General features: G+C 39.6%; 1 protein-coding gene across 1 annotated transcript in view; it reads left to right on the top strand.

Moving 5' to 3' along the window:
* Positions 1-17311, top strand: part of CACNA1D (calcium voltage-gated channel subunit alpha1 D) — a 764995-nt gene that overhangs the window by 444039 nt on the left and 303645 nt on the right. The window contains 1 exon segment of the mRNA XM_053689359.1: positions 8978-9065. Coding sequence (XP_053545334.1) covers positions 8978-9065 — 88 coding nt within the window.

The following is a 17311-nucleotide window of genomic DNA, read 5'->3' as shown; positions in this document are numbered from 1 at the left end:
GCCTTAGCAGAGGTGATAAGATATTTGCTAACAAACGGCTTGATTATGAGTTGTGCGTTAGAGGCTGTGCAGTGCTAATGAGCAGTTTTCCCTCACCGCTCACTTACCTGCAGCGCTGGTATTACAGGTTTTTACAAACCCGTCATTAAAAGACAAGAAGTGAGCGTTGAGCAAAATGTTGCTCCTTACCTCACTCCAATACCAGCGCTGCTTAAGTTAGTGGTGAGCTGGTGTAACGTGCTCGTGCACGATTTCCCCATAGGAATCAAAGGGAAGAGCCGGCTGAAAAAAAGTCTAACACCTGCAAAAAAGCAGCGTAAAACTCCTTAACGCAGCCCCATTGATTCCTATGGGGAAATACATTTTATGTCTACACCTAACACCCTAACATGAACCCCGAGTCTAAACACCCCTAATCACCTACATTATAATTATTACCCCCTAATCTGCTGCTCCAGACACCGCCGCCACCTACATTATACTTATGAACCCCTAATCTGCTGCCCCCAACATCACCGAACCCTACATTATATTTATTAACCCCTACTCTGCCGCCCCCAATGTCGCCGCCACCTACCTACACTTATTAACCCCTAATCTGTCGCCCCCAACGTCGCCGCCACTATAATAAACATATTAACCCCTAAACCGCTGCACTCCCGCCTTGCAAACATTAGTTAAATATTATTAGCCCCAAATCTGCCGGCCCTAACATCGCCGCCACCTACCTACATTTATTAACCCCTAATCTGCCACCCCCAATGTCGCCGCCACTATATTAAAGTTATTAACCCCTAAACCTAAGTCTAACCCTAAATCTAACATCCCCTAACTTAAATATAATTAAAAGAAATAGAAATAAATATTCTTATCATTAACTACATTATTCCTATTTAAAACTAAATACTTACCTGTAAAATAAACCCTAAGCTAGCTACAATATAACTAATAGTTACATTGTAGCTATTTTAGGATTTATTTTTATTTTACAGGCAAGTTTGTATTTATTTTAACTAGGTAGAATAGTTATTAAATAGTTATTAACTATTTACTAACTATCTAGCTAAAATAAATACAAAAGTACCTGTAAAATAAAACCTAACCTAAGTTACAATTACACCTAACACTACACTATAATTAAATTAATTCCCTAAATTAAATACAATTAAATAAAATTATCTAAAGTACAAAAACAAACAAACACTAAATTACAGAAAATAATAAACAAATTACAAGATTTTTAAACTAACTACACCTAATCTAATCCCCATAACAAAATAATAATAAAAAAATAAAAAAAAACCTACCCTACACTAAATTACAAATAGCCCTTAAAAGGGCCTTTTGCGGGGCATTGCCCCAAAGTAATCAGCTCTTTTACCTGTAAAAAAAATTACAAACCCCCCCAACATTAAACCCCCCCCACACACAACCAACCCTACTCTAAAACCCACCCAATACCCCCTTAAAAAAACCTAACACTAACCCCTTGAAGATCACCTTACCGGGAGAAGTCTTCATCCAACCGGGCCGAAGTCCTCAACGAAGCCGGGAGAAGTCTTCATCCAAGCCGGGTGAAGTGGTCCTGCAGACGGGCAGAAGTCTTCATCCAGATGGCATCTTCTATCGTCATCCATCCGGCACAGAGCGGGTCCATCTTCAAGACATCCGACGCGGAGCATCCTCTTCATCCGACGGCTAACACTGAATGAAGGTTCCTTTAAATGACGTCATCCAAGATGGCGTCCCTTCAATTCCGATTGGCTGATAGAATTATATCAGCCAATCGGAATTAAGGTAGAAAAAATCCTAATGGCTGATCCAATCAGCCAATAGGATTGAGCTGTCATTCTATTGGCTGTTCCAATCAGCCAATAGAATGCCAGCTCAATCCTATTGGCTGATTGGATCAGCCAATATGATTGAACTTCAATCAGCCAATAGGATTTTTCTACTTTAATTCCGATTGGCTGATAGAATTCTATCAGCCAATCAGAATTGAAGGGACGCCATCTTGGATGACGTAATTTAAAGGAACCTTCATTCAGTGTTAGCCGTCGGATGAAGAGGATGCTCCGCGTCTGATGTCTTGAAGATGGACCCACTCTGCGCCCGAGTGATGAAGATAGAATATGCCGTCTGGATGAAGACTTCTGCCCGTCTGGAGGACCACTTCGCCCGGCTTGGATGAAGACTTCTCCCGGCTTCGTTGAGGACTTCGGCCCGGTTGGATGAAGACTTCTCCCGGTAAGGTGATCTTCAAGGGATTAGTGTTAGGTTTTATTAAGGGGGTATTGGGTGGGTTTTAGAGTAAGGTTGGTTGTGTGGGTGGTGGGTTTTAATGTTGGGGGGGATTTGTAATTTTTTTTTAAAGGAAAAGAGCTAATTACTTTGAGGCAATGCCCCGCAAAAGGCCCTTTTAAGGGCTATTTGTAATTTAGTGTAGGGTAGGGCTTTTTTATTTTGGGGGGGGCTTTTTTATTTTGTTAGGGGGATTAAATTAGTTGTAATTAGTTTGAAAATCTTGTAATTTGTTTATTATTTTCTGTTATTTAGTGGGGGGGGGGTTGTACTTTAGATAATTGTATTTAATTTTTTTAATTGTTTTTAATTTAGGGAATTAATTTAATTATAGTGTAGTGTTAGGTGTAATTTGTAACTTAGGTTAGGTTTTATTTTACAGGTACTTTTGTATTTATTTTAGCTAGGTAGCTAGTAAATAATTAATAACTATTTACTAACTATTCTACCTAGTTAAAAATAAATACAAACTTGCCTGTAAAATAAAAATAAACCCTAAGGCCTAGATTTAGAGTTCGGCGGTAGCCGTCAAAACCAGCGTTAGAGGCTCCTAACGCTGGTTTTGGCCGCCCGCTGGTATTTGGAGTCAGTGATTAAAGGGTCTAACGCTCACTTTACAGCCGCGACTTTTCCATACCGCAGATCCCCCTACGCCATTTGCGTAGCCTATCTTTTCAATGGGATCTTCCTAACGCCGGTATTTAGAGTCGTTTCTGCAGTGAGCGTTAGAGCTCTAACGACAAGATTCCAGCCGCCTGAAAATAGCAGGAGTTAAGAGCTTTCTGGCTAACGCCGGTTTATAAAGCTCTTAACTACTGTACCCTAAAGTACACTAACACCCATAAACTACCTATGTACCCCTAAACCGAGGTCCCCCCACATCGCCGACACTCGATTAAAAATTTTAACCCCTAATCTGCCGACCGCCACCTACGTTATACTTATGTACCCCTAATCTGCTGCCCCTAACACCGCCGACCCCTGTATTATATCTATTAACCCCTAACTTGCCCCCCACAACGTCGCCGCAAGCTACTTAAAATAATTAACCCCTAATCTTCCGACCGCAAATCGCCGCCACCTACGTTATCCCTATGTACCCCTAATCTGCTACCCCTAACATCGCCGACCCCTATGTTATATTTATTAACCCCTAATCTGCCCCCCTCAACGTCGCCGACACCTACCTACACTTATTAACCCCTAATCTGCCGAGCGGACCTGAGCGCTACTATAATAAAGTTATTAACCCCTAATCCGCCTCACTAACCCTATCATAAATAGTATTAACCCCTAATCTGCCCTCCCTAACATCGCCGACACCTACCTTCAATTATTAACCCCTAATCTGCCGACCGGAGCTCACCGCTATTCTAATAAATGTATTAACCCCTAAAGCTAAGTCTAACCCTAACACTAACACCCCCCTAAGTTAAATATAATTTTTATCTAACGAAATAAATTAACTCTTATTAAATAAATGATTCCTATTTAAAGCTAAATACTTACCTGTAAAATAAATCCTAATATAGCTACAATATAAATTATAATTATATTATAGCTATTTTAGGATTAATATTTATTTTACAGGCAACTTTGTAATTATTTTAACCAGGTACAATAGCTATTAAATAGTTAAGAACTATTTAATAGTTACCTAGTTAAAATAATAACAAATTTACCTGTAAAATAAATCCTAACCTAAGATATAATTAAACCTAACACTACCCTATCAATAAAATAATTAAATAAACTACCTACAATTACCTACAATTAACCTAACACTACACTATCAATAAATTAATTAAACACAATTGCTACAAATAAATACAATTAAATAAACTATCTAAAGTACAAAAAATAAAAAAGAACTAAGTTACAGAAAATAATAAAATATTTACAAACATAAGAAAAATATTACAACAATTTTAAACTAATTACACCTACTCTAAGCCCCCTAATAAAATAACAAAGCCCCCCAAAATAAAAAATTCCCTACCCTATTCTAAAATACAAATATTACAAGCTCTTTTACCTTACCAGCCCTGAACAGGGCCCTTTGCGGGGCATGCCCCAAGAATTTCAGCTCTTTTGCCTGTAAAAAAAAACATACAATACCCCCCCCCCCAACATTACAACCCACCACCCACATACCCCTAATCTAACCCAAACCCCCCTTAAATAAACCTAACACTACCCCCCTGATGATCTTCCTACCTTGTCTTCACCATGCCAGGTTCACCGATCCGTCCTGGCTCCAAGATCTTCATCCAACCCAAGCGGGGGCTAGACATCCACTGAAGAAGTCCAGAAGAGGGTCCAAAGTCTTCCTCCTATCCGGCAAGAAGAGGACATCCGGACCGGCAAACATCTTCTCCAAGCGGCATCTTCTATCTTCTTCCATCCGATGACGACCGGCTCCATCTTGAAGACCTCCAGCGCGGATCCATCCTCTTCTTCCGACGACTAGACGACGAATGACGGTTCCTTTAAGGGACGTCATCCAAGATGGCGTCCCTCGAATTCCGATTGGCTGATAGGATTCTATCAGCCAATCGGAATTAAGGTAGGAATTTTCTGATTGGCTGATGGAATCAGCCAATCAGAATATAGTTCAATCCGATTGGCTGATCCAATCAGCCAATCAGATTGAGCTCGCATTCTATTGGCTGTTCCGATCAGCCAATAGAATGCGAGCTCAATCTGATTGGCTGATTGGATCAGCCAATCGGATTGAACTATATTCTGATTGGCTGATTCCATCAGCCAATCAGAAAATTCCTACCTTAATTCCGATTGGCTGATAGAATCCTATCAGCCAATCGGAATTCGAGGGACGCCATCTTGGATGACGTCCCTTAAAGGAACCGTCATTCGTCGTCTAGTCGTCGGAAGAAGAGGATGGATCCGCGCTGGAGGTCTTCAAGATGGAGCCGGTCGTCATCGGATGGAAGAAGATAGAAGATGCCGCTTGGAGAAGATGTTTGCCGGTCCGGATGTCCTCTTCTTGCCGGATAGGAGGAAGACTTTGGACCCTCTTCTGGACTTCTTCAGTGGATGTCTAGCCCCCGCTTGGGTTGGATGAAGATCTTGGAGCCAGGACGGATCGGTGAACCTGGCATGGTGAAGACAAGGTAGGAAGATCATCAGGGGGGTAGTGTTAGGTTTATTTAAGGGGGGTTTGGGTTAGATTAGGGGTATGTGGGTGGTGGGTTGTAATGTTGGGGGGGGGGGTATTGTATGTTTTTTTTTACAGGCAAAAGAGCTGAAATTCTTGGGGCATGCCCCGCAAAGGGCCCTGTTCAGGGCTGGTAAGGTAAAAGAGCTTGTAATATTTGTATTTTAGAATAGGGTAGGGAATTTTTTATTTTGGGGGGCTTTGTTATTTTATTAGGGGGCTTAGAGTAGGTGTAATTAGTTTAAAATTGTTGTAATATTTTTCTTATGTTTGTAAATATTTTATTATTTTCTGTAACTTAGTTCTTTTTTATTTTTTGTACTTTAGATAGTTTATTTAATTGTATTTATTTGTAGCAATTGTGTTTAATTAATTTATTGATAGTGTAGTGTTAGGTTAATTGTAGGTAATTGTAGGTAGTTTATTTAATTATTTTATTGATAGGGTAGTGTTAGGTTTAATTATATCTTAGGTTAGGATTTATTTTACAGGTAAATTTGTTATTATTTTAACTAGGTAACTATTAAATAGTTCTTAACTATTTAATAGCTATTGTACCTGGTTAAAATAATTACAAAGTTGCCTGTAAAATAAATATTAATCCTAAAATAGCTATAATATAATTATAATTTATATTGTAGCTATATTAGGATTTATTTTACAGGTAAGTATTTAGCTTTAAATAGGAATCATTTATTTAATAAGAGTTAATTTATTTCGTTAGATAAAAATTATATTTAACTTAGGGGGGTGTTAGTGTTAGGGTTAGACTTAGCTTTAGGGGTTAATACATTTATTAGAATAGCGGTGAGCTCCGGTCGGCAGATTAGGGGTTAATAATTGAAGGTAGGTGTCGGCGATGTTAGGGAGGGCAGATTAGGGGTTAATACTATTTATGATAGGGTTAGTGAGGCGGATTAGGGGTTAATAACTTTATTATAGTAGCGCTCAGGTCCGCTCGGCAGATTAGGGGTTAATAAGTGTAGGCAGGTGTCGGCGACGTTGTGGGGGGCAGATTAGGGGTTAATAAATATAACATAGGGGTCGGCGATGTTAGGGCAGCAGATTAGGGGTACATAGGGATAACGTAGGTGGCGGCGGTTTACGGAGCGGCAGATTAGGGGTTAAAAGTGTAATGCAGGGGTCAGCGATAGCGGGGGCGGCAGATTAGGGGTTAATAAGTGTAAGGTTAGGGGTGTTTAGACTCGAGGTACATGTTAGAGTGTTAGGTGCAGACGTAGGAAGTGTTTCCCCATAGGAAACAATGGGGCTGCGTTAAGAGCTGAACGCTGCTTTTTTGCAGGTGTTAGGTTTTTTTTCAGCTCAAACAGCCCCATTGTTTCCTATGGGAGAATCGTGCACGAGCACGTTTTTGATGCCGGCCGCGTCCGTAAGCAACTCTGGTATCGAGAGTTGCATTTGCGGTAAATATGCTCTACGCTCCTTTTTTGGAGCCTAACGCAGCATTTGTTTGAACTCTCGATACCAGAGTTAAATTTATGGTGCGGCCAGAAAAAAACCCGCGGAGCGTTAACAGCCCTTTTACCGCCGAACTCCAAATCTAGGCCTAAGTTAGCTACAATGTAACTATTAGTTATATTGTAGCTAGCTTAGGGTCTATATTATAGGTAAGTATTTAGTTTTAAATATAAATAATTTAGTTAATGATAGTAATTTTATTTTGATTTAATTTGATTTAATTTAATTATAGTGTAGTGTTAGGTGTAATTGTAACTTAGGTTAGGTTTTATTTTACAGGTACTTTTGTATTTATTTTAGCTAGGTAGCTAGTAAATAATTAATAACTATTTACTAACTATTCTACCTAGTTAAAAATAAATACAAACTTGCCTGTAAAATAAAAATAAACCCTAAGTTAGCTACTACAATGTAACTATTAGTTATATTGTAACTAGCTTAGGGTCTATATTATAGGTAAGTATTTAGTTTTAAATATAAATAATTTAGTTAATGATAGTAATTTTATTTTGATTTCTTTTAATTATATTTAAGTTAGGGGGTGTTAGGTTTAGGGTTAGACTTAGGTTTAGGGGTTAATAACTTTAATATAGTGGCGGCAACGTTGGGGCAGCAGATTAGGGGTTAATAAATGTAGGTAGGCGGGGGCAATGTTAGGGCCGGCAGATTAGGGGTTAATAATATTTATCTAATGTTTGTGAGGCGGGAGTGCGGCGGTTTAGGGGTTAATATATTTATTATAGTGGCGGCGATGTCCGGTTCGGCAGATTAGGGGTTAAAACATTTTTTAAAGTTTTTACGATGCGGGAGGGTCTCGGTTTAGGGGTTAATAGGTAGTTTATGGGTGTTAGTGTACTTTTTAGCACTTTAGTTAAGAGTTTTATGCTACGGCGTTGTAGTGTAAAACTCTTAACTACTGACTTTAAAAAGCGGTACCAATCTTGACAGGAGAGGGTCTACCGCTCACTTTTTGGCAGACTTGTAATACCGGCGCTATGCAAGTCCCATTGAAAAAAGAAGATACGCAATTTACGTAAGTGGATTTGTGGTATTTCCAAGTCTGGCCAAAAAAGTGAGCGGTACACCTGTACCTGCAAGACTCGTAATACCAGCGGACGTTAAAAAGCAGCTTTAGGACTGGCCAACGCTGCTTTTTAAGCCTAAAGTACAACTCGTAATCTAGCCGAAAATGAATGCAGTACGTCTTGTGTTAATGTATTTAGAAAGGTTTCATATTAAAGGGACACAAAACGCAAATTTTTTCTTTAATGATTCAGATAGAGTATTCCATTTTAAGCAGCGTTCTAATTTACTCCTATTATCAATTTTTCTTCATTATCTTGCTATCTTTATTTAAAAAGCAGGAATGTGATGCATAGGAGTCAGCCCATTTTTTGGTTAAGAACCTGGGTTATGCTTGCTTTTTGGTGGGTAAATGTCAGCCTCCAATAAGCAAGCTGAACCTAAAATGGGCTGGCTACTAAGATTTACATTCATGATTTTCAAATAAAGATAGCAAGAGAACAAAGAAAATTTGACAATAGGAGTAAATTAGAAAGTTGCTTAAAATTGCATGCTTTATCTGAATCATGAAATAAAAAAATGGGGGTTCAGTGTCCCTTTAAGATGGCATGCAAATGTATTGCTAATTTATTGCAAGACTCCAGAAATGTCTTGCAATTACAAGGTGTTTCATTAACCTTTAATAAGGTATATTATAATACATATTTATTATACACCCAACAATAAAATAGTACAAAGTTGTAATGTAGAGCAAGAGATTCACACTGTGAACAAGCAGGTAAATGCACTTTATTTAATCTGAGTATATTTCACTTATGATGCTATTTAAATTTTGCAGCCTGCAATTACTCTCACAACTCTCTTTGCATGTACTTATTTCATTTTATATCTAATCATCTTCATATATTTGCACAACAGGGGTTACAGACAAGTAGCTGATTTTTTTCCCCCTTAACATATTTACACAGAATAAATGTGTGATTTATTTTATAACAGCAAGTATGCCGACTAGCGAGACGGAATCCGTAAACACAGAAAACGTGGGAGGAGATGGAGACAACGCAGGGTGCTGTGGAAGCGTTTGGTAAGATTATCTTTTTCTTCATGGTAGTAAATCACTGTGTATTGATTTCTTTTTCTCAAAATATTAAAGCTGACTTTAGTTTGGAACTAAAGGTGATATCAATATAATAATGTTTATGATTGTGTACAAGATTTTATTTAATAAAGAAAAGAAACCTTATTAATTTATTAATAGTTTTATTTATATTATTTATCTGCCTCTCTTCATTCCTCACTATTCATACATTTTCTTTTTCGTTTCTTTTTAATATATATATTTTATTGAGTTCCAACAAAGAGATATACAGTCGTATGTTGATCGGAAAACAAAAAGGATATTGTACATAAGCAATGACAACAAAACATAAGAAAATATCAAACATACCATAGTATTCAATGTTTGACATAATAAAATATAGTTAAAACAACATTTTTCATCATGTTAATATATCTTCTCACACAACACCTACAGGCTTCAAACTAACCTTCTATAGTCATACAATAGTCCATGTTGGAAATGTTTATAGCAAGAAAACTCTCCACTCTAGAAATTATACACAACCTCAAAGTCTTAGAGAGAAGACAAAATATATAAAAAAAAAGCAGCACACAGCAGAAAGGAGCAAGGGCTATTAATATACCAGAAGAAATTCTGCTCTTATAATTGCATTCATTAGATATTCAGTAGCCCGGAATGGGTAAATCAGTTTTTTTCTGTGTTTCAGTTGAGTATGATTTGATGAAAATACCCCCGGCTAGATTTTGTCGGTAAAAACTTGCGTTGCTAAACGAGACTTTTTTTTCCAGCGCTCACTTTAAACAACGCTGGTATTACAAGTTTTCTGAATGGCTGCGTTAGCCTCAGAAAAGTGAGCGTTGAGCAAATTTAGCTCCACTTCTCACTGTAATACCAGCGTTGCTTACGGTAGCGTTAAGCTGGCTAAAACATGCTTGTGGACGATCTCCCCATAGGAAACAATGGGGCTGAGACGGCTGAAAAAAACCTAACACCTGCAAAAAAGCAGCTTTCAGCTCCTAACGCAGCCCCCTTGTTTCCTATGGAAAAATATTTTCTAAGTTTACACCTAACACCCTAACATGAACCCCGAGTCTAAACACCCCTAGCCTTACACTTATTAACCCCTAATCTGCCGCCCCCGACATCCTCGCCACCTGCATTATATTATTAACCCCTAATCTGCCGCTCCGGACACCGCTGCCACCTATATTATACCTATGAACCCCTAATCTGCTGCCCCTAACATCGCCGACACCTACATTATAGTTATTAACCCCTACTCTGCCCCCCCCCAACGTCGCCGCTACTATATTAAATGTATTAACCCCTAAACCTAAGTCTAACCCTAACCCTAACACCCCCCTAACTTAAATCTATTTTTAATAAATCTAAATAAAATTACTATAATTAAATAAATTATTCCTATTTAAAACTAAATACTTACCTATAAAATAAACCCTAATATAGCTACAATATAACTAATGTTACATTGTAGCTATTTTAGGATTTATTTTTATTTTACAGGCAAGTTTGTATTTATTTTGACTAGGCACAATAGTTATTAAATAGTTATTAACTATTTAATAACTACCTAGCTAACATAAATACAAAAGTACCTGTAAAATAAACCCTAACCTAAGTTACAATTACACCTAACACTACTCTATAATTAAATTAATTACCTAAACTACCTACAATTAAATTCAATTAAATTAAATAAACTAAATTACAAAAAAAACAACACTAAATTACAGAAAATAAAAAAGAAATTACAATATTTTAAACTAATTACACCTAATCTAATCCCCCTAATAAAATAAAATTAAATCAACCAATCGGATTTTTCCTAGCTTAATTCCGATTGGCTGATAGAATCCTATCAGCCAATTGGAATTTGAGGGACGCCATCTTGGATGACGTCATTTAAAGGACCAGCCATTCGTCGGCCTAGAAGGATGTTCCGCGCCGGAGGTCTTCAAGATGGAGCCGTTCCTCATCGGATGGATGAAGATAGAAGATGCCGCTTGGATGAAGATGTCTGCCGGTCCGGATGTCCTCTTCTGCCCGGATAGGATGAAGACTTCTGCCGGTCCGGATGTCCTCTTCTGCCCCATCGGATGACTACTGGTGCCCGGCTGGGTGAAAACGGCTCAAGGTAGGGTGATCTTCAATGGGGTAGTGTTAGGTTTTTTAAGGGGGGATCGGGTGGGTTTTAGAGTAGGGGTGTGTGGGTGGTGGGTTGTAATGTTGGGGGGGTATTGTATTTCTTTTTTTTACAGGTAAAAGAGCTGATTACTTTGGGGCAATGCCCCGCAAAAAGCCCTTTTAAGGGCTGGTAAAAGAGCTGATTACTTTTGGGCAATGCCCCGCAAAAGGCCCTTTTAAGGGCTATTTGTAATTTAGTGTAGGGTAGGGAATTTAATTATTTTGGGGGGCTTTTTTATTTTCTCTTGTTAAGTGTATCCAGTCCACGGATCATCCATTACTTGTGGCAACTCTCAACAAAGATGGAGGTAGTAAGAGGAGAGTGGTGTATTATAGTTAGTTTTTTAACTTCAATCAAAAGTTTGTTATTTTTAAATGGTACCGGAGTGTACTATTTTATCACAGGCAGCATTAGAAGAAGAATCTGCCTGCGGTTTCTATGATCTTAGCAGAAGTAACTAAGATCCACTGCCGTTCTCACATATTCTGAGGAGTGAGGTAACTTCAGAGGGGGAATGGCGTGCAGGTTATCCTGCAATAAGGTATGTGCAGTTAACATATTTCTAGGGATGGAATTTGCTAGAAAAATGCTGCTGATACCGGATTAATGTAAGTTAAGCCTAAATACAGTGATTTAATAGCGACTGGTATAGGCTTATTACCAGAGATACATACTCTTATAAAAGTGCAATATAAAACGTTTGCTGGCATGTTTAATCGTTTTTATATATGCTTGGTGATAAAACTTATTGGGGCCTAGTTTTTTCCACATGGCTGGCTTGATTTTTGCCTAGAAACAGTTTCCTGAGGCTTTCCACTGTTGTAATATGAGTGGGAGGGGCCTATTTTAGCGCTTTTCTGCACAGCTAAAATTACAGACAGAGACACTCAGCTTCCCTCTGCATGATACAGGACATCTCTGAAGGGCTCAAAAGGCTTCAAAAGTCGTGTTTGAGGAGGGTAACAACCACAGTAGACCTGTGGCAGTTGTTGTGACTAGTTTTAAAAACGTTTTTTTCATTTATTATTCCGTTTTTGGTATTAAGGGGTTAATCATCCATTTGCAAGTGGGTGCAATGCTCTGCTAACTTGTTACATACACTGTAAAAATTTAGTTAGTGTAACTGCCTTTTTTCACTGTTATTTCAAATTTTGACAAAATGTGTTTTTCTTAAAGGCACAGTAACGTTTTTTATATTGCTTGTTAACTTGTTTTAAAGTGTTTTCCAAGCTTGCTAGTCTCATTGCTAGTCTGTACAAACATGTCTGACACAGAGGAAACTACTTGTTCATTATGTTTAAAAGCCATGGTGGAGCCCCATAGGAGAATGTGTACTAAATGTATTGATTTCACCTTAAACAGTAAAGATCAGTCTTTATCTATAAAAGAATTGTCACCAGAGGGATCTGTCGAGGGGGAAGTTATGCCGACTAACTCTCCCCACGTGTCGGACCCTTTGCCTCCCGCTCAAGGGACGCACGCTAATATGGCGCCAAGTACATCAGGGACGCCCATAGCGATTACTTTGCAGGACATGGCTGCGATCATGGATAATACCCTGTCAGCGGTGGAGGGAGCAGTTTCTATTTTAGCAAAGCGTACCACTATCCCGGTTGAGGACAGTTGTGCTTTTTCAGATCCAATGGATAAAAAATTAGAGGGTTACCTTAAGAAAATGTTTATTCAACAAGGTTTTATTTTACAGCCCCTTGCATGCATTGCGCCTGTCACTGCTGCAGCGGCATTCTGGTTTGAGGCCCTGGAAGAGGCCATCCATACAGCTCCATTGACTGAAATCATTGACAAGCTTAGAACACTTAAGCTAGCTAACTCATTTGTTTCTGATGCCATTGTTCATTTGACTAAACTAACGGATAAGAATCCGGATTCGCCATCCAGGCGCGCAGGGCGCTATGGCTTAAATCCTGGTCAGCTGACGTGACTTCAAAGTCTAAATTACTCAACATTCCTTTCAAGGGGCAGACCTTATTCGGGCCTGGTTTGAAAGAAATTATTGCTGACATTACTGGAGGTAAGGGTCATACCCTTCCTCAGGACAGGGCCAAATCAAGGGCCAAACAGTCTAATTTTCGTGCCTTTCGAAATTTCAAGGCAGGTTCAGCATCAACTTCCTCTGCTTCAAAACAAGAGGGAACTTTTGCTCAATCCAAGCAGGCCTGGAAATCTAACCAGTCCTGGAACAAGGGCAAGCAGGCCAGAAAGCCTGCTGCTGCCTCCAAGACAGCATGAAGGAACGGCCCCCTATCCGGCAACGGATCTAGTAGGGGGCAGACTTTCTCTCTTCGCCCAGGCGTGGGCAAGAGATGTTCAGGATCCCTGGGCGTTGGAGATCATATCTCAGGGATATCTTCTGGACTTCAAAGCTTCTCCTCCACAGGGGAGATTCCACCTTTCAAGATTATCTGCAAACCAGATAAAGAAAGAGGCATTCCTACGCTGCATGCAAGACCTCCTAGTAATGGGAGTGATCCATCCAGTTCCGTGGACGGAACAAGGACAGGGTTTTTATTCAAATCTGTTTGTGGTTCCCAAAAAAGAGGGAACCTTCAGACCAATGTTGGATCTAAAGATCTTAAACAAATTCCTCAGAGTTCCATCATTCAAGATGGAAACTAATCGAACCATCTTACCCATGATCCAAGAGGGTCAGTACATGACCACAGTGGACTTAAAGGATGCCTACCTTCACATTCCGATTCACAAGAATCATCATCGGTTCCTGAGATTTGCCTTTCTAGACAGGCATTACCAATTTGTAGCTCTTCCCTTCGGGTTGGCTACAGCCCCAAGAATTTTTACAAAGGTTCTGGGCTCTCTTCTGGCGGTTCTAAGACCGCAAGGCATAGCTGTGGCTCCTTATCTAGACGACATCCTGATACAGGCGTCAAACTTCCAAATTGCCAAGTCTCATACAGAGATAGTTCTGGCATTTCTGAGGTCGCATGGGTGGAAAGTGAACGAAGAAAAGAGTTCTCTATCTCCTCTCACAAGGGTTTCCTTCCTAGGGACTCTTATAGATTCTGTAGGAATGAAAATTTACCTGACGGAGTCCAGGTTATCAAAACTTCTAAATGCTTGCCGTGTTCTTCACTCCACTCCACGCCCTGCGGTGGCTCAGTGCATGGAGGTAATCGGCTTAATGGTAGCGGCAATGGACATAGTGCCATTTGCGCGCCTGCATCTCAGACTGCTGCAATTATGCATGCTCAGTCAGTGGAATGGGGATTACACAGATTTGTCCCCTCTACTAAATCTGGATCAGGAAACCAGAGATTCTCTTCTCTGGTGGTTATCTTGGATCCACCTGTCCAATGGTATGACCTTTCGCAGACCAGATTGGATGATTGTAACAACAGATGCCAGCCTTCTAGGTTGGGGTGCAGTCTGGAACTCCCTGAAGGCTCAGGGATCGTGGACTCAGGAGGAGAAACTCCTCCCAATAAATATTCTGGAGTTAAGAGCAATATTCAATGCTCTTCTAGCTTGGCCTCAGTTAGCAACCCTGAGGTTCATCAGATTTCAGTTGGACAACATCACGACTGTGGCTTACATCAACCATCAAGGGGGAACCAGGAGTTCCCTAGCGATGTTAGAAGTCTCCAAGATAATTCGTTGGGCAGAGTCTCACTCTTGCCACCTATCAGCAATCCATATCCCAGGTGTAGAGAACTGGGAGGCGGATTTTCTAAGTCGTCAGACTTTTCATCCGGGGGAGTGGGAACTCCATCCGGAGGTGTTTGCTCAATTGGTTCATCGTTGGGGCAAACCAGAACTGGATCTCATGGCGTCTCGCCAGAACGCCAAGCTTCCTTGTTACGGATCCAGGTCCAGGGACCCAGAAGCGACGCTGATAGATGCTCTAGCAGCTCCTTGGTTCTTCAACCTGGCTTATGTGTTTCCACCGTTTCCTCTGCTCCCTCAACTGATTGCCAAAATCAGACAGGAGAGGGCATCAGGGATTCTGATAGCGCCTGCGTGGCCACGCAGGACCTGGTATGCAGACCTAGTGGACATGTCATCCTTTCCACCATGGACTCTGCCTCTGAGACAAGACCTTCTCATACAAGGTCCTTTCAATCATCCGAATCTAATTTCTCTGAGACTGACTGCATGGAGATTGAAAGCTTGATTCTATCAAAGCGTGGCTTCTCCGAGTCAGTCATTGATACCTTAATACAGGCACGAAAGCCTGTCACCAGGAAAATCGATCACAAGATATGGCGTAAATATCTTCATTGGTGTGAATCCAAGAATTACTCATGGAGTAGGGTTAGGATTCCTAGGATATTGTTCTTCCTCCAAGAGGGTTTGGACAAAGGATTATCAGCTAGTTCTTTAAAGGGACAGATTTCTGCTCTGTCTATTCTTTTACACAAGCGTCTGGCAGAAGTTCCAGACGTTCAGGCATTTTGTCAGGCTTTAGTTAGAATTAAGCCTGTGTTTAAACCTGTTGCTCCTCCATGGAGCTTAAACTTGGTTCTTAAAGTTCTTCAAGGGGTTCCGTTTGAACCCCTTCATTCTATTGATATCAAACTTCTATCATGGAAAGTTCTTTTTCTGATGGCTATTTCCTCGGCTCGAAGAGTCTCTGAGTTATCTGCCTTACATTGTGATTCTCCTTATCTGATCTTTCATTCAGATAAAGTAGTTCTGCGTACAAAACCTGGGTTTTTACCCAAGGTGGTTTCTAACAAGAATATCAATCAAGAGATTGTTGTTCCATCATTATGTCCTAATCCTTCTTCAAAGAAGGAACGTCTTTTGCATAATCTAGACGTAGTCCGTGCCTTGAAGTTTTACTTACAAGCTACTAAAGATTTTCGTCAAACATCTAACCTGTTTGTTGTTTACTCTGGACAGAGGAGAGGTCAAAAGGCCTCGGCAACCTCTTTCTTTTTGGCTTCGGAGTATAATCCGTTTAGCCTATGAGACTGCTGGACAGCAGCCCCCTGAAAGGATTACAGCTCATTCCACTAGAGCTGTGGCTTCCACCTGGGCCTTTAAAAATGAGGCTTCTGTTGAACAGATTTGCAAGGCTGCGACTTGGTCTTCGCTTCATACCTTTTCCAAATTTTCCAAATTTGATACTTTTGCTTCTTCGGAGGCTGTTTTTGGGAGAAAGGTTCTACAGGCAGTGGTTCCTTCCATTTAAGTTCCTCCCATCATCCGTGTACTTTAGCTTTGGTATTGGTATCCCACAAGTAATGGATGATCCGTGGACTGGATACACTTAACAAGAGAAAACATAATTTATGCTTACCTGATAAATTTATTTCTCTTGTAGTGTATCCAGTCCACGGCCCGCCCTGTCCTTTTAAGGCAGGTCTAAATTTTAATTAAACTACAGTCACCACTGCACCCTATGGTTTCTCCTTTCTCGGCTTGTTTCGGTCGAATGACTGGATATGGCAGCGAGGGGAGGAGCTATATAGCAGCTCTGCTGTGGGTGATCCTCTTGCAACTTCCTGTTGGGAAGGAGAATATCCCACAAGTAATGGATGATCCGTGGACTGGATACACTACAAGAGAAATAAATTTATCAGGTAAGCATAAATTATGTTTTTTAGGGGGATTAGATTAGGTGTAATTAGTTTAAAATATTGTAATTTCTTTTTTATTTTCTGTATTTTAGTGTTTTTATTTTCGTAATTTAGTTTATTTAATTGAATTTAATTTAATTGTAGGTAGTTTAGGTAATTAATTTAATTATAGAGTAGTGTTAGGTGTAATTGTAACTTAGGTTAGGGTTTATTTTACAGGTACTTTTGTATTTATGTTAGCTAGGTAGTTATTAAATAGTTAATAACTATTTAATAACTATTGTGCCTAGTCAAAATAAATACAAACTTGCCTGTAAAATAAAAATAAATCCTAAAATAGCTACAATGTAACTATTAGCTATATTGTATCTATATTAGGGTTTATTTTATAGGTAAGTATTTAGTTTTAAATAGGAATAATTTATTTAATTATAGTAATTTTATTTAGATTTATTAAAAATAGATTTAAGTTAGGGGGGTGT

The sequence above is a fragment of the Bombina bombina genome, chromosome 7 (assembly GCF_027579735.1).
Source record: "Bombina bombina isolate aBomBom1 chromosome 7, aBomBom1.pri, whole genome shotgun sequence".
Classification (NCBI taxonomy): domain Eukaryota; kingdom Metazoa; phylum Chordata; class Amphibia; order Anura; family Bombinatoridae; genus Bombina; species Bombina bombina.
Note: the sequence above shows the minus strand (reverse complement) of the source record. Positions and strands in the feature narration are given on the sequence as shown.